This window comes from Mustela lutreola, chromosome 4, assembly GCF_030435805.1.
Source record: "Mustela lutreola isolate mMusLut2 chromosome 4, mMusLut2.pri, whole genome shotgun sequence".
Taxonomy (NCBI): Eukaryota; Metazoa; Chordata; class Mammalia; order Carnivora; family Mustelidae; genus Mustela; species Mustela lutreola.
This window is the reverse complement of record NC_081293.1, coordinates 58,731,622-58,750,246: the sequence shown is the minus strand read 5'-3', so window position 1 is coordinate 58,750,246 and position 18,625 is coordinate 58,731,622. Positions and strand designations below refer to the sequence as shown.

At 32.9% G+C, this 18,625-nt stretch overlaps 2 protein-coding genes across 3 annotated transcripts in view; one reads left to right on the top strand and one right to left on the bottom strand.

Annotated features, from left to right (window-relative positions):
• LRRTM3 (leucine rich repeat transmembrane neuronal 3) overlaps positions 1 to 14,852 on the top strand; it is a 171,252-nt gene extending 156,400 nt beyond the window's left edge. Inside the window, exon 3 of the mRNA XM_059170127.1 lies at positions 7,663 to 14,852. Coding sequence (XP_059026110.1) covers positions 7,663 to 7,872 — 210 coding nt within the window. The 3' untranslated portion in view covers positions 7,873 to 14,852. The remainder of the gene's footprint in view (positions 1 to 7,662) is intronic.
• The window catches only part of CTNNA3 (catenin alpha 3), a 1,866,967-nt gene that overhangs the window by 1,196,615 nt on the left and 651,727 nt on the right, over positions 1 to 18,625 (bottom strand). The gene's annotated exons all lie outside the window — the stretch shown is intronic.

Below are 18,625 nucleotides of genomic sequence, written 5' to 3'. Positions count from 1 at the left end.
ACAGATTTATACAAACTATATTGGAAAATATCAGACACTGTATAACCATTATAAGATCCTTAAGTGGACTATTGCAAATACAATTTCCAGGGAGGGTTGAGGGGAGTTGGGAGGAAAACAAGGAGATTGTTTTTAAACAATTAAAAATTAGCAACTGCACCTCATTGCATAACAATATGAAGAAACAGATTTGGAAACAGCATCAAGATCAGTAGGGCCTTTACGTCATAGTCTCAATTTGGGTCCCATCACTTTACCTGGCAATGGTGCCAATTTAGCAGGCATTGGGCTGTACAGAAAGACTTACATGTAAATGAAAACAGTTTGGGGCATTTTGCTTTGCCTCAGTAGAAGAGAAACTGGTACTACAAAAATAAAACAGAGGTTAACACAGAAGGATCCTGAGCAGAGTCCATTACCGGGAGAGCTAATTTGGCAGGTGAACCAAACTCTCAGAGATGATGGGGTGTGTTTCTAGGGAGCACTGAAGAGTTTGAAAAATTCAGGTGTGAAAGGTATTAAAGGACAATATTCTGAAATTTATAGGAGGAAAACCACCAAATTAAGAATTATTTTATTAATAATATTGTTTAAAAATTATGTATTTCAACTTTATAACTAATATTTATATAATAAAATACAATGTGTTAATGTTTTAAAGTAAAATTAATTTTAAAATTTTAAATAATTAAAAAATAAAAAAGGATCTTATTATTACATTATAATGCCACACTCATCATTAGTGTGGATTTTTGAAAATTCATTGTAGCTCTCTACCTCTGTCCGAGGATCATAATGGCCTGGTCTTCACGTCATTAGACTACAGCATATTTTCTTAGCCATGTAGTTCCCATAAAGCCCAGTTATCCTGGAATGAAATTTCTTAATTCCTTCCCAACTACCTAAATACCCTTTACTCTACTACTTCATTCACTCATGTATTCATTCATCAGTGCTTGCTATGTTAAAGGAATCATGTGAAACAATATAAGCCATACAGAAATGTGGTTAATCATAGATTTTTGCGCTCAGGAAAGTTATGGTCTAATATAAGATAAAATATATGCACAAATAAAAGCCACAGGAGACGCAACTTCAAAATATACATACCATTAAAGTATTGTGGGCAGTTCCCTGACAATTCAAGGAAGAGAGAGAGGAAGAACAAGAATGAATAAATGAGTAAGACAGAAATGACAATTGGGGAAAAAAGAAAACTCTCTTCTTCTATGGAGTCCTCCCTCTTCCATGTGCTAATAAGCATGTTAGAATGGTTTATGCTCCATCCAGAAGCCTTGAGGACAAGCACTTGTTTTATCTTCAGCATCTAGCTCACAACACCAGGCCTAGGGAAGGCATTCAGCAAAGCTTTATTGAAACAAATAAATTAATGTGTGAATTCTTCTGTTTGGTTTTATAGACACTAACGTGAACTTATGAAAATCAATGCATATACAGTCAACCCCCATTTCTTTCTTGTTGCAAAACTGGAATAGAAAGAAACTGTTTTGTAAAGGCAAAATACATTCAGAAGTGGCAACATCATTTAAATATTTAAGATGTATTTTTTAAATTACAAAGATAAAGGGACCTGTATTTTATAAGATTCTCCCCATTGCTTAGAAGGAGTGGGGACACTACCAAGATTCCAAATTGGCACAATACACATAAAACTCAGAATTTGCTTTCTTTTTACTCTAAATGCATTTTGGTGTAAGCAATATTATGACCTTTCAAATGAAATTCTATTTTTTTTCAGTTTGTGATTTCACCATTCAGAAGTTCAGTATAATGTATTTTGACACAAAAGGCACTGGAAGAATTATCATCTTCCTGAATATAATGGTCTTTTTTACATTATTCTCAAGTTCCAGACACCTAAAAATTTTCAAAATCATATTGAGTCCCTGCCTTATTATCCTATACTTTTGATCTCAGGATAGCAATTGTTACTTGATTTTTTAATTTATTTATTTTATTTTTTTTTGGAGAGAGAGAGTGTATGTGTAACCAGGAAGGGGCAGAAGGAGAGGGAGAGAGAGAATCTGAAGCAGGCTCCACACCCAGCATGAAGCACACTGCAGGGCTCCGATCTCTCAACCCTGAGATCATGACCTGAGCTAAAATCAAGAGTGAGATGCTTAACTGACTGAGCCACCCAGGCACCCCAGCAATTGTTACTTTGGTTGGCAACTTTGCTCTTCAAAAGTACCAAAATTGGGTATCAAAGTCTGGATTACATGTAATAATTTAAAAGTATAAAAAATTGTTTTTATTTTTTAACTTGTAATAATTTAAAAGTATAAAAATTGTTTTTATTTTTTAACTTGAAAGGTAACATGAATTCAGGCTTGTAATCAAGTACTTCATGAAAAAAATTCAAATAAATTATTAGTAGAATCAAGATAATTAAAATTAATGATCTGACAGTCTGTTGTACTCACAGGAATTAACTATTAGAATGCTAAAGAGTTCCAAGAGATAGACTGTTCTTCAAACAGATAAATCGGTTTCAAAGTAAAACATATTATCTCTGCGGAAGAGTCTATAAAAGTAAATATTAAATCACTTCTCAACAAAATAGACTCTTGGCAATAAATCTGGAAAATAACATTATTTCCAAACAAGAAAGATGGCTGGTTTGTTAGGCACCCATAAAGGATGAATGACATAATTAGTAGAATCAGCAAATCAGAGCACAGTATGTATATACATACAAATATACATATACATACGTATACACACACACACACACACACACAAAATCCTTATACGTAGACCATGATCACTTGTCTCCCAAATCACCCCATCCATTATCTCCCTTCACTCTCTTACATAATTTATTTCCCCCAGATTTTGCCAAAGAGCAGAATTTTTGTCTTATTCATGTTAGTTTCTCACTTCCCCACTCCTGTTCTCCCCAGCAACTACCTATAACCATTTTTATATACAGAAAGAAATAAAACAAGTATTATTTAATATAAAACAAAATAATCATACTACAGATTGACTAAGGTTTCTAATTTTTTGCACCTTTTGTTAAAAAGAGAAACTTGACAAATGGAAAAATTTCTACCCACTTCCAAGACAACACAGAAATTTCACTTTGAAATTCCTGAAAGTCTCCCTAAACAGTTCTACACATATTTGTATCTGGGAGTATATGTAAAGTTCCTGTCCCAATCCAGAATGATTTTCAGATTAGACACTTCTTTCAGTTTGCATTAACCAATATGAACTTAAGCAGAAAGCTCTGATTTTGAGCTATTACCATCTACCCACATCACAAATCCCTGATAAACTGTTTACTTCCTGAGGACCATATGTGCACAGCAGTATCAAAAAGCTATGGTGTAGCACAGGAAATCAGTGTTCTCCCTACTGGATAGATAAAGTGATAAATGAGCAGTAAAGCACAGAGATTAAGAAGCTAGGCAACTATTGCAACTTACCAGGTACGTGATTTTAGGCTAACGACAGAAATTAAGTCTTAGTTTTCTCAATGGTAAAATAGGGATTACTCTATTTACCTCACAGCAGCCTTTGGGAGGCTTAAGTAAGATGACCCAAGTCCAGGATGCAGCATGGTTCCTAGCACACAGTAAATGTTCAGTGAAACATAATGAATGATGTTAAGAAGGAAGATGCTAGGGGCACCTGGGTGGCTGAGTGGGTTAAGCCGCTGCCTTCGGCTCAGGTCATGATCTCAGGGTCCTGGAATTGAGTCCCACATCGGGCTCTCTGCTCAGCAGGGAGCCTGCTTCCCTTCCTCTCTCTCTGCCTGCCTCTCTGCCTACTTGTGATCTTTCTCTGTCAAATAAATAAATAAAATCTTAAAAAAAAAAAAAGAAGGAAGATGCTAGAAACATGTTCAGGTAGTCGTTGACCAAGAGATGGAACAAATGACCACAGCTACTCAGATAGCTAGAAAGAGAAACCAGAAATCATAAATAAATTGAGATAGAACCTGAGGAAACAGCCAGGCAGGCTTTGACACTCTCCCAAGGGAACTAAGCTGCAGTGATAATGAGACTTGTTCACCCTATTTCTCATCATATAATATTTCCATTTTATCACTTGCCTCAGTACTTAGAAACCAAAATAGCAATTAGTAATAAAATTTTCAAGATGGGAATCAAGCCAGTAGGGAAGATATTTTCCATTGTTTCTTGATATTGCTCAAATGATACCAAAGATCTTTGTTTCTATTTTGACTGTAAGTAAAACTACCATCCTATACACAAAGCTCATGTTTGGTAGGACGGAAACAAATGTTAAACCACCCCATATACACATCAACTTGCACATACCTTAGCAAAACCCAAGGCTAGTCTTAAAAGTCAGCTTATGAACATAAACAGCAGAGGCTTTAAGATGAGCAAGAATAAGGTCATTAGTAAGTGCATTTTGAAAAAAACTAAAACACTTCCTTAAATAAATATATATTTTGGGGGGTACCTGGGTGGCTCAATTGGTTAAGCATCCGACTTTGGCTCAAGTCATGATCTCAGAGTCCAGGGATCGAGTCCCACATCAGGCTACCTGCTCAGGGGTGAGCCTGCTTCTACCTCTCCTGCCACCCTGCTTATGCTCTCCCTCTCTCTCTCAAATAAACAAAATCTTTAATAAATAAATAAATAAACAAATAAACAAGTAAATAGGAGTGCCTGGGTGAATCAGTTTGTTAACATCCAACTCTTGATTTCAGCTCAGATCATTGTCTCAGAGTGCTAAGATTGAGCCCCATGAGGAGTCAGCTTGGGATTCTTTCTCCCCTCCCCCTGTGTATTCTCTCTCTAAAAATAAACAAAATCTTTTTAAAAAATATTTTATTATATTTTATTTATTTATTATATATTTAATATAATATATATTTATTTATATATATTTATAATATATATTATATTTTAAATAAATATATATTTATATATTTTATAAATATATTTATATATATTTATATATATATTTATATATAATATTTATATATTTATTTATATATATTTATTATATGTAGCATGTCTACCTATCTGTGTGTGTGTGTGTATACACACATATATATATGTATATATAACATATATATATATAACAAATACAAATTTGTTATTTGTTATTTGAGGTTGTCCAAAACTTATGTATCACCAAAATTTGTATTTTTCATACCTGATTTAAATGATTTTAAAATCATAAGTAGTTGACTACAAGATTATATATATGTGTGTGTGTATTTACATTTATGGAAATATACTGTGTATATATGTACATCACTATATGTATATATTCATAAATATACATGTGAATATATCTAATGTTAACTCTTAGACTTTCAAAATCATTTAAGTTAATGAGAAAATCCATGAGGTTATATTCAGATATGGCTAGCTGCTTAAATTCTATTCACTATGTTATTTTCTTGATATTAAGACATCATTAACTTTAATAGTCATTTTCAACTGTACAGAAGAAAATATATGTTAAACATTCATACTGATATTAAGAACTATAACAATTTCAGAAATATTAAAATGTGAAAAATATGACTTGGTTTGAAAAAGTGTAACTAGGGGGTTAGGTATTTTAAAATAAGGCACATTAAAAAAAAGAAAAAGAAAGAAACTTTAAAGAAAATATGTATGAATTTTTAAATGAATAATGAGAGCTAACTGATATGGTACAAATTAGGACTTGCACTCTGGATACCAGCTGCCTATAGATATTAAATCAAGCAAGAAATTGTGCGTGTGTGCTGCACACATACACATATAATAAATATGTCATGATTTATTATTTTTCATGAATTGTCACCATAGAAAGTACAAATTATTCACAGTAGAGTTAATTCCAAGTAAGCCAGGAAGCAGAAGTTTCCATGACAAATAAGAACAACAGATATATGACCCATAACACATTACAGAGCATTGATTTCCCAGAGGCTAATGTAAAACTCATGTACCAAGTAACAGTTCTATTTTCATATTCTCCTATAACTCAAATCCATTCATGCTGCACAATTACTTTTGCATAATAATATATTTTAGTTATCTGAGTATTTCTTCAGCAACAGCAGGAATTCTTATTTTAAAATGAGCGCCTTTATGATCTTTCAATCTTCTTGACCATTTTTTAAAGTGTACAATGTCTTCAAATTTTTTGTATGCTTCAAAATTTTTTTCAAAAATTTTTTTAAATCCACATAAATAGGAAGAATTGCTGAGGAATTTAATTTGATGAATTAGGTTACATTTCTGTCTCCAAGGACTAAACCCTACACATTTGATACATTGAAATGTTCATATTAAAAATAGGCAATAATCTCAAAACAAGTGAATTCTTTTGTTTAAGAGAAAACAACAAAATAAAGGCTCAACTGACTTTTACTGGAGAAAAAAAATAAATGGAGAGAAGGGTAGGATGGAAAGAGAACTAGCCACGAGGGTTCTTAAGCATGGAGAAAAGGATAAACAACAATTAACTAACAAAAGAACAAAAACTAGACATTTTTTTTTTCTTAGCTTTAGGCTCTAATCTCTTCTGAGATCAGAAAGGAATTTAGTCTGATATGCTCAAACAGAAATATATTTTATCCATTCACAAAACAAGAATGGCAGAAGTTTTTATCCAAGGCAGTTCAACAACATGAATTAGTAGCTAGGATATTAAAAAGAGATCGGAGCTGGTTTCCTCAATTCTGTCTACTTCTTAGAACAAGTTTTTATTTCACTGAAAAAAATGGAAATAATCCCTAGATTTTGACATCTAATCACATTTCAGACTACACTTTGTCTGCAATATGTATGTTTCCCTTCTGCTCACAGTGGTCACTCTGATTTTTTTCTTGGATCTTTCCGATTTGCTTTCTTTCATTAAGCTGCAACTTGCAAAGGAGTCCCTTCCTCAGTTTTATCACTAGTTTCTTCAAACTAGCACCATTTTTGTTGTTTTTTACACCTTCATAGGAGCCCTTAGGTTCTTCCTTAGGAGTTCCCTAAGCCTAAATTTTAGATATACGGACTAAACTACAGACATTAATGTTTCAAAAAATTTTCACAGTGAAATAGATATTAAGTAATTATTGAGTAAGAAGAGCCAAAATGACTTGCCTGGACAATTCTCTTTCTGCAACGGTTCTCAAAATGTGGTGTGTAGATTAACAGCATGGGCATCATATGGGAACTTGTAAGAAATGCAGATTCCAGGCCCTATACCAGACCTACTGAACCAGAAACTCAAGGGAGTGGGAGATTGGAGATAAAGAAGGAAGAGGTGATTTTTACGCATGATAAGGTTTGAGAACTACTGTTCTGTTGTATTCCAACATGAGACATAACCAAGTAACACTTTCCTTAGTTCTCAAACCACAATTCTACCTAGTGAGGAAAAGCATTTTCTGACTTTTTCAATAAAGCTTGTAGGATTTTCAGAACCATTCAGCCTACTCTTTACCTGATAATTTTAGTTAAGCATTAACCACTCCATCCCAGGATTTAAAACTGTTGCATTGTACTTAGCCGCAGAGAATAAGGGGCATTAGTAGGATAGCCTGGGGGCACTTGACTCACAGATTTAACCAGAGGTAATCAGGTCCATACTTCACAGTCAAATCTTGCCCCCAAAGTGGTTTGTCATTTTATAACTGATTTTTCTTATGTCATTTTTTTTCCCCAGATACCTTTATCAATGAATGTGTCAACCTTTCTGGCATACGACCAGCCCACAATAAGTTACTGTGGGGTGCATCATGAACTTCTCTCTCATAAGTCCTTTGAAACGAATGCACAGGAAGATACGATGGAATCACACCTAGAGACTGAGCTGGACCTGAGCACAATCACAACAGCTGGCCAAATCAGTGACCATAAACAGCAGCTGACTTAACTGAGCTAATTGGTAGCCAAGGGTTGCCACCAAACTTTGTAACCTCAAGGACAAAATGAGGAAGATTTGTTCATTGTGGACTCTAAAAGCAAAACACAACAAAAATCCCCTGTTAAACAAAAATCCAAGATTTATTCATGAAATAAAGAAGACATGAATTGTTTCAAGTCTACACTTTGTAATTAGCTAAGTTGTGCAGTATTTTTTTGACTTAAACAGAGTATGACCCTGAAAAAAGAAAAAGAATCTTTTTTTCAAAACTCATCCTACCTACCTGTAAAAACTGTACAGAGCTAATGTATTTTTCATATTGTAAAGTTTCAATTATAGAAACAACTGGTATGTACAGTACCATAATTTAATTACATTTTACTTTACAAACTTTACACATTTCAGTTTCTAAAATTTTAAATTAACAAAATATTATTTCTTGTGTTATTCAGAGTTACTCAGTTTTGTAGGGACTGTTTTGTTACTGCTTTTGTGCCCAGAAACCTTGACTCTAAAATTCTGTGCTGTGCGAAACATGCACGATTTTTATCATGCTTATTGCGTAGAATTTTATCTACTTCTTCCAGAAATAATACATTAACTAAAAAGGATTTAATTATTGAGACTTGTAAGAAGTTCTTCAATTACATAGGCAGGTTTTTCTTATAAATGAAAAAAAAAAAATCAAAGATTTTTTTTTAACACTTCTCAGACTTAACTGTTGCCTTCAATTACAGCCTAGTTTCTAAGCAGTGAAATGTAATGATAAAGAGGGACATTTTAACAACATATTTTTGAATGAATTGACTCATTATTTCATTCTTTTGAGTAACCCATTGTTAAGGGTAGGGGGAAGCATGGACAAAACATCACTGGAAACAAAGGCCGTAACCACAGCAACAGACTTTGATACACTTAAAAGGTGCAGCTGCCAGTGACAAAGAAAAACTTGTTACATCTCATTATTTTCAGGCCAAGGTGGGAAGGATAGAGCATAATAATTGTACAGTAGCTGATTTTCTCCTAATTAACCTAAAGTGGTTTACCTAAAAATAACCATCAGTCAGTGCAAAATGTGCCTGGTTTTTAAAACAACTTTTCATTTAGAATTGTGAGGCTATATTTGGGAACATCTCAAAGGAAGTATGTGAAATTTTTCACTTTGTGCGCTACATCAATTCTCTTCTGGGGAAGAAATCAAAACTTTGAGAGCTCATTCCATATAGATATCAGCCATGGTGGAGAACTTTATAACTCAAATAAACTGTAAACATCCTTAATATGTTCTAAATTGTTTATATTGCCATCCATAATGAGATTCACCTCTAAATTATCTGGAAAATAACCCAGAGTAATTTGAAGCCACCCCAGATCATATATTGATTATGTAATTGTATTATAAAGTAAATTTAAATGAAATTCTGAAAACCAACTTTTCAGAGGATGAAATAATCAACTTGTTTCTGCTGTTTGCTTGACACAGATTATTGTTTGAAACTGTTGTTATTTTATCTCTGGTATTCACACATTCTATTGTGTGTTTTTAATATAAAACTACAAGTTTCAATTGCTGTTGCACTAGGAGAAACGCTTTTTTTATGTTGTCATTTTGTATTCATAACATCAAAAATAGGCTGAGCAAATGTCAATCCAAAAGGGTCAAACACAATCAAAAATAATGAAGAAAAGAATTTGTCAAAAACAGCATCAAACTTTCAATTTATTTCTTCCAAAGAAATAAATCTACAAACTATCTACAAACGTCTAGTCTTATGCTGATTTTTCATGTCAAATTGAAGAGCAGCTTAAAGAAGAATGAACTGAAAAAATGTACAGCAAATTTTTGTTGGAAAATATACACTCAGAAAAAAAATTGGAAGAAGCAAACTCTCTTACTAATTTAAGTGAAACTTAATGTCTATCAACTATTTAGCAAACCAGATTTTGTAACATATTTTGCATAAATTGTTTGCTATTCAAAATTTTTTGTCATGTTACATCTAATCTTAATGTTTATTTTTTTCTGATTTCTAATTTCTTTGCAATATATCATTGTCAGTATTCTTAATCCTCTACATTGAGGTTTTGTTTTGCACAGTTAGCAAATTTATAGAGGATTAATTATAAGCCATTATTGTGGGCCTGGAATTGGATGCAAAATTTTATTTATTATATAAACCAAAATGTCATTTGCAATTTTTTTCTTCTTAGAAGTTGTCCTTGCAAAGATTCAAACATTTTTAATTCACATAAATAAGCATTTTATATCTATTTCCAGACATTTTCAAATTGATATATAATTTTTAGAAATACAAGGTTCCACGGAGCTTCACAAATATGTGCTCTTAACATCCTGAAGCAAACTTTCTTTCCTAAACATTTTAAATTCATCTAAGATAAATATAAGTAGAAGCAGTCATCTTAGAACCACAGCTCTGTGCATCTGAAGACTTAATACAGTACGAACCAAATAAACTAAAAATTTTGAATTTCTCATATTTTAAATTCAACCCAAAGGATCTTTTACAAGAAAAAAAAGAAGAAGAATAAGATTCTGGTTTATTTGTTTGCGTAATTTTTATTCTGCCATTTCAGGGTCTTGTGGGTTGGTGGAAAAGGAAGTGAAAACCTATTAGAGGAAACTATGTCTGGAATCTTTATCACACATTTGCAATTTATATATTTGTGTCTAAAATCCTTAATTATAACCTATCTTTTTCAGCATTCATGAATCTCTGATTTCCTCTTTCTAACCACCCTGCCCCCAGGTCTCCCTGCCTGTCTACTGCTCATTCATTTAAATAACAGGAATGTTGATGTGTTTGGAGTTGAAAAGTGCAGTTTGACCCAGCATGGTTACAGTATAGCAGTAGCTGCAACAAATGATACATTTGTGCAGCGTTTTGAGGTTTACAAACCACATTTTACATAAATTATTTCGTTTTGTCTTCAAAACCACCCTATGAAGACACATTAATCTCAGAAAAGTAGTGACTTACCCAAGAACACAAGGCTAATAATTGGTGGAACTAAACCATTCTCCAAGTTCAGAGCCTTTTAGTTTTTCCGCTGTATTAAAAGCCTCCTCTCCAATTAGAGCCAGAGAATTTCCAGAGATAATGAACAGAATGAAAAAAGAAAAAAGTTTGTCATGTTGTTTAATCCCAATTTAACTCAGTTCTTCTATCTGTATAGTATATGAGCTAAATGAACTCTTTCTGTGTGCTACTCTGGGCTCTCACATTAAAACTCTTTGTTCAAAAAGTACAGGAAGTCATAGATTTCTTAACATATTATATCATTTGTAAATGTGAAGATGAGTTGCTTCCAAGAAGTGGATATATGTAGACCCAAGGTACGGACATAAAATGAAGAAACACAAGGAAAGAAACCAAAGACCATCTAAATTGAGATTGTGTGGGTTATAAAACAGATCCACAGTGCGAGGTTCAACACATGTTCAACACATGTTCAACGGAACACATGCTCAATTCAGAGCTAATTGGGAAGACCTTTATAATTTTTCTTTTTTTTTTCCCCCTTATTTTGTCTGAGAGAGAGTACTTCTTAAATTGTGATTTTTTTAAAAATTCTGCATTCTTATACTTTTCCTAATAGAGAATAACTTTCTCTATTCCTCCTACAAAAAATGAAATGTAATTTATCCAAACTGATGTATAGATGCCAAAACATATGGTGACAGGCAAACAAAATTTTATTGATCTCATTTTTATCAAGTGTCTATCCCTACTCCCTCTTGAATGTTCCAGAAAATCATAAATGACACAGATTTTAATGTAAGTTACATTTTTAGGAGGAAAGAAAACTTGTCTACATTCAACATTCAAGACAAATTTCATAATCCTATCTGAAATCATATCAGGCTCCACAAAGTCCTTGGAAATAGCAATATCTCTTTGCAAAAATATTTTCTAAAATAAAACCTCTGTAAATGGTAGTAAAGACATATATTTCATTTTGTCTACTTCTGACTAGAAGACAGATACCATCTCTCAAACTAAACATTCAAAATAAGAATCTAAAAGCATGATGATGCAAACTATTAGTATGCTAAAAGAAAGAAAATCAGATGAATGGGGTAGATGGCAGCACACGAAGGAAAAAGTGGTGGGACTAAGAGAAATCTGGCCTCAGGAGAAAGGGTGAGAAATCTCTAAAGCAGATACAGTAATATCTTATACTGACATACCTCTTAATGGTTTAACCCTGGGTAATAGTATAACAACTTCCTAACATGTAAAAAGTCCCAAGGTCTAGATGGATTGGTTATGCAGTAAGAACACAGATGCACTGGTCTTTCAGTAGGAGCTTCTAACTATTGATATGACCTTCTCAATGCACCACAACTGTCCCTAACTAGAGAGATACTAAGGGCAGGAAATCCAGGATCTGTGCTTTCAAAACTCTTGACATACCCACAAGGGTAGAGTACACTGACAATCAACAATCGCGCTTCGTTTTACTATCAACTCTAATGGAGAAGAAACACTTAAAAAAATACCAAAGTAGTGATGGGTTATTTTTAAAGTTCTCTTATGACTTGTATTATGATTTTATTGTCAGACAGGAGGCTTCTTATGTTCAACATTTTCTAATTCAGAGTAATATTTATGTTTTTAAAAGTCTATAGCTGATTATTTACCTTTCTTTTAAGAACAGTGACCTGAAAGCAACAGAGTGCCTCAGCTGTCTAGGATTTAGAAAACTCTTGAGTTTCTTCCTGTTCTTTCCTGAACATTTGTAGATTTCATTTTATATGTGTTTCTTACTGAAAAGCTAAGTGAAAATAGGTTTTGTATAAATCAAATAATATTTCAAAGGCATCAAGGGACCTTGTGATAAGGATCCTTGAAGTAAATCCTTTTTTGTTTTCTAATCTGAAACACTGTCCATTAATTTATATTTTGTAAGCTGACTGCAGTATATCTTGTGTTACATAATGCAGCACTCTTGTACTGTATGGCCTTGAAGGTTCTGTGATGCAGTCTTTGCCTCAGGCTGTATAAAATGAAGGACTGACACTAGGTTTTGAGCAAGTGTATAGACACTGGAGTGTGATCATTTTCAGTCATTTTCACTTATTGAGTTTACCTGGATTCATGTGAAAAATAGTACTAAGATAACATGGATGGATAAAGTTGACATTTTTTTTTCTATTTATTGGTTTAAACTTGTGCTACCTATCATATCTTCTGTTACTATTAAGAGCAAATCCCTGGGCACCTGGCTGGCTTAGTCAGTAGAGCATGACACTCTTGATCTTGGGGTTGTGAGTTCAAGCCCCACACTGGATGTAGAGCCTACTTAAGAAAAAAAAAAAAAAAAAGATCAAATCCTTTGGGTCTGTACTAAATTTACTGAATCAGAATCTCTGGAGCTAATAATCTCTGATGCATGCTAAGTTTTGCAAAATGCTGTCCAAATGAACTTACTTTCACTAAATCATTCAATTGCTTTTTACTATAGTCTAAAATTATTAATTCTTGTGCTTTCTTGTGCCAATGTGATCCTAGTTTGCTAAGCCTGGCTGAACATTTTTCCTGACTAGAGGAATGTGAAACAAAGAACAACTATACATAAAATGATCAGGTTGTTTCTTGACATATTGTGCTGTTTATAAATTTTGTTCCCCATTAGTTTTTTCAACACAAATATCTGAAAACAGTCTTAAATCAGCTGGGTTATTCACTTAACTAAAACTTATTATTTGCTCCCATGGATAATAATATAATAGCTGAAAGCTAGAGGTGGGGAAAGAGAAAAGAATTGATTTATGGTGTATTAGCACTGTACTGTCTTCATCTCATTTTCAAACCATCTTAGGAAAGAGGTATGATGACCATTTTAAAGAAGAGGAAAATAAGGATCATGGTAGTTTAATAATTTGCCAAACCTCATACAAGAGAGTCAGATATTCAAATCCAGTTCGTCAGACTCTAGGGATGTGCTCCTATCACCTTAGAGGCACTGTTTTCAGAAGTGAAAAGAGACCATAATCAATATAATTAGGCATATATATTATAATAGTGAATGTGAAGACAGCAGAGAAAGAATACACCTTCCTATTCTTAAACAGAAAAAATTGCCTAAACTATTTCACATTATGTAGAGATTTCCTTCAATATCCTGTCAGTAACTTAATAGAAAAAAATGTTCATTACTTTCTTGAAATTTTATACATTGTTTCCTAAAAGAAGTAGACGATTAAAAGAAAAATCCTTCAAATGATACTCCCAAATACTCATGTTGTATTTTCATTTCCAATTTCCTATATAATATAATCTTCAACTGGCAAAAAAACAAAGGTTGTCCATTGAAGCAAAACCTCTATAGTCAAAAAGCAACCACGTGCAAATGACAATACAAAGATCAATAATCTATAGTCATATAATGTTAACTGGCAATGATATAGCTTGGGTTGCAGGATATTTCCTATGAATAATTTTATGTGAGATTTTTTTAAAGAGAATTTTTACTTACACAAATGATGTGTATAATGGGAACACACCACATAAAGAAGGCAAGAGATAACTTTATAATAACATAGACCCTGCTTGTTCTATTACTCAAAATATAGTATACAGTCTAAATAAAAAATAATTTTCTTTGTTAAGACAATGCAAATGTTTTCATCATTGTGTGCAGGTAACCAAATAAATTTTTTATGTTTACCTTTGAATTCAGTCTTCAGGTAAATCTGCCTTGGTCTCACTGTTAAATGATTTTTTAGGCAGATTCTTGATTCCATTAGTGTCTCCAGGAGATTTTTATTAAACATTAGACTAATAGCCTCTTTTCTTTCTCCCTGAACTTGCACAAGACCAAGGTAATATAATTCAGAAACTGGGTTAGCATTTTCCTCTATCACACTACCTGAACATGTGGGATTCATATAAAATACATTTGTCTTTGGTTATCCATGTGGATTCAAGAGCCAATGGAATATTCCCTAAACCACATTTTTACTAAAAACCACTACTACTAAACCTGTGATAAAAGTATGCTATACATTTAAAACAATAAATCCAGAGAGAAAGAAACTCTCATATCTTGAATCTAATATCACGTTACATGTTCATTCTGGCACCACCACTACCACATAAAAATTTTACCAGAAAATCTAGAGTAATTCTGATTTTGGAAAACAAAGATGACGCTGCTATCTGTGTTGAAGACTTGATGAAAGATAATGAAGAGGACAAAAAATTACATATGTCAAGAGGTAAGTGAAGGAAATGTGACTTATTGTCATTAACCTGCAAGTAACTTTTAAAACTAAGACTAAGAATTAAAATTTACAGTGACATTTATGCTATCAAAGGTCATCAGTAAAGGCCAATATGGACATTGGGGACATAAAACCAAAGAGATATTTGTGATAGTGATACATATCAAATAATAGACAGGTGGATAGAATTAATTCTAACTAAAGAGAGAATATTAAGAATAAAAATTAGTTTAAGAACTATTGCTATTATTTCTCCAGAGAGAAACTGAAAAGTCAGAATAAAAGACTCAAACTAAATACTAAATGCTCTTTCAAAATCAATTTTGAAATAGCCTAAAACTATAAACCCTAAATTGCTGCTTCAACCGTATGAGTAATTACATTAATTCACATATACCTAGTTAAATTCCGTTATTGAGAAATAAATTGCATTAAAATATACTCCATCTGTTCTTACTATTTTACATCAATAGTATATTTGCTTTCAATTACATTTCCATAAATATAATGCCCTAAACAGTCTAATGAAAATGTGGTGAAAGATTGGATCAACCCTATCATTCTGCTCTGCTATAAGGAAATAGTAGAGGAATATATCCACCACAATGGAGAGCTGGAAATACAGTTTCTAAAGTCCTCTCTAGCAGTTCTTGTCCTAGACACTTATAACATTCATTATATATAGGTCTTATTTCATACTCATTTATGAAGTAAAGAAATTAACTGCCTTGAGAGAAGAAACTACAGGGTCCATCCCAGCTCTAGTCTCACATGTACAATAGATCTAGGTAAAGACACTGGACTCTGAACTCTGCTGTATGGACAAAAACTTGAGATCTTTGTGATGTCAACATTTTTTTAACCTTTGGATTTGATGGAATCTTAAGTTCAGTGTATTGGGCTTCCTTCAAAACTCCTTGTCAGTTTCCTATTTTAGAAACTTCAAAGTTGAGTTCCTTAAATTAACATTACAATTTAGACATGGCTATTTCACAATGAATCCTTGTCATACTTCATAATTTTGTGGAAAAATAACAATAGGCTGGGGTAGTGGCATATATTGACTTTTTCTTTGCCTTTGACTCCAGTTATGGGATAAAAATGTGTGAGCTCAGTATGACACCTTGGCACAACCATAATAGGATTGGAAACAGAGTCTTCTAACAGATAAACACTTTATACAATATAAAACAGAAATGTAGTTCGAGGTCACATCTTTTTAACTTAATGATCTGATACAGTTTTCAGATAATGCATGCCTTATGATGACATGGGTTTTTTGTCATACACTTTTGCTTTCTGAGGACCGATCTCAGATGATTGATCATGCTCCATAACCGCCACCAGAAGAAATTTCTATTTATTTCCAGATGGAATGATTTAGTACTGTGCACTGTAAGATAAAATAATAATAACTAACACTTAATGAATGTTTACTTTTCTGAACATTTTATTTATTCATTTAATCCTCCTTAAGATGGTTAATAAGATTAACAATAACCTTATGAAGTGAGTACTACTGTTATTGTTTTAAGAAGATAAGGAAAGTGATGCTCAAAGTGATTATATAACATGTACCTACTAAATCTTGAAGCAAGAATTCAAATCCAGATGATAGATATACAGACAAAGTGACCACTACTAACTGCTCATTTAAAGTCCCCTCCCTGGGGCATCTGGGTGGCTCAGTGGGTTAAAGCCTCTGCCTTCGGCTCAGGTCATGATCCCAGGGTCCTGGGATGGAGCCCCTCATCGGGTTCTCTGCGCCGTGGGGAGCCTGCTTCCCCCTCTCTCTCTGCCTGCCTCTCTGCCTACTTGTGATCTCTGTCTGTCAAATAAATAAAATATTAAAAAAATATAAAAAATAAAGCTCCCTCCCTAAGCCCAACACTTAAATCTAAATGTCTTTTCACTTAAAGTTGTACCTGAAGACATTTTAAACAGTGCAATGGATGTTTATTATATACCTAATCTATGTCTAGTGGAAAATAAAAATCTTTGAGAGATACAAAGGAGTATATTATATATTTCCTGTTCTCAAGAGACAGACTTAGCAAAGAGAAAAGACATCCAAATTAAGAAAAAAAAAAAATCCAAGGTAAATTGAATACATGCAAGAGTACAGAGCAATCAAAGGATGAAATCAACGTTAGCCAAACTGCTGGGGATAATTCTGGGTAAAAGTGAAAACTGAGACAGAGCTTAACACTGCCAGTATTCAGATGGGCAAAATGAAGAGAGAGGGAAATGAAGAAAGAATACTATACTTTTACATATGGACATTTATTATTTCAAATATTTGTTAGATTCATGCTAGTCTGGCAGCGAAATACCAAGCTCAATTGTTATCCTGATTGCCTAAAAATTCAGAACCGAATGTACTTTAGCCAGAGCAAATGTTTTCGACTTTCTATTTGGGCACATATATTTCCCACCTTTTTTTTTCAACTTTATTACTTTTTATATTTCTATATATTCATTGTATTTTACCTTTCTTTGGGGGGAGGCTTAAGTCATATTAATCTTTTATCATATGTCTGTTTCAGTAAAACATCCGTAAGATGTTCTGAAGACTGATTCAAACAGCTCTATTAACTTAAAATAATATGTGAATTAAATAACTTCTGACAAGCTAATAATACAACATCCTCAGTCTAATTACTGTTTGGCATCAGGTGAGAAAATGGCCTATAAATTTATTGAGTTGTTCTTTTCAGTCTTTATGTTAAATCTTTTTATATTAATCTTTATGTTAAATCTCAATCTTTTCAGTCTTTATGTTAAAATTGGTGAATACTAACCAGAAGTTTTATCCCCAAGAATAAAAACAAAAATGCTTTTTGATTGCTACATTTTACAAATAAAGATACTGAAGTAGAATATGATTAAACACCACGATCAAAATCATTTTGGTAATAGAAAACAGACTCATCATTAGAACTCATACTTACTCAATAATATTTTTGCTACAAAATATTTTATGAACATACCAAAAGTTAACAAAATATGCAGAATCATTTCTGCCTTAAAAGTAGAGACAATTGTCAATAAAACAGGGTTGGTTTTTTTTTAAGGTATAGTCAAATAAGGTGGAGAAATGTTCTCTTTCCATCAAAGTTTGCTTGCCATTTGAACTATTCACTTGCAGCTAGTGGTGCGTTCACTAGATAGTTACAAATTTTTGTTCACATGTATCTATTAGGCCTGTCTTTCTTTTGTATGATTGTCTATTATATTATATCCACAATACTTTGGTGTTTTTCATTCAATCAAATAAGTATTTATTCATTTATTTGGCTTTTACTAATAATATGCCAAGGACTGAGATAGGCAACAAAGTGATCAAATATTTAAAAGTGAATAAATTGGAGAACAGTGTGGAGATTCCTCAAGAAATTAAAAATAGAGCTTCCCTATGACCCTGCAATTGCACTCCTGGGTATTTACCCCAAAGATACAGATGTTGTGAAAGAAGGGCCATCTGTACCCCAATGTTTATAGCAGCAATGGCCA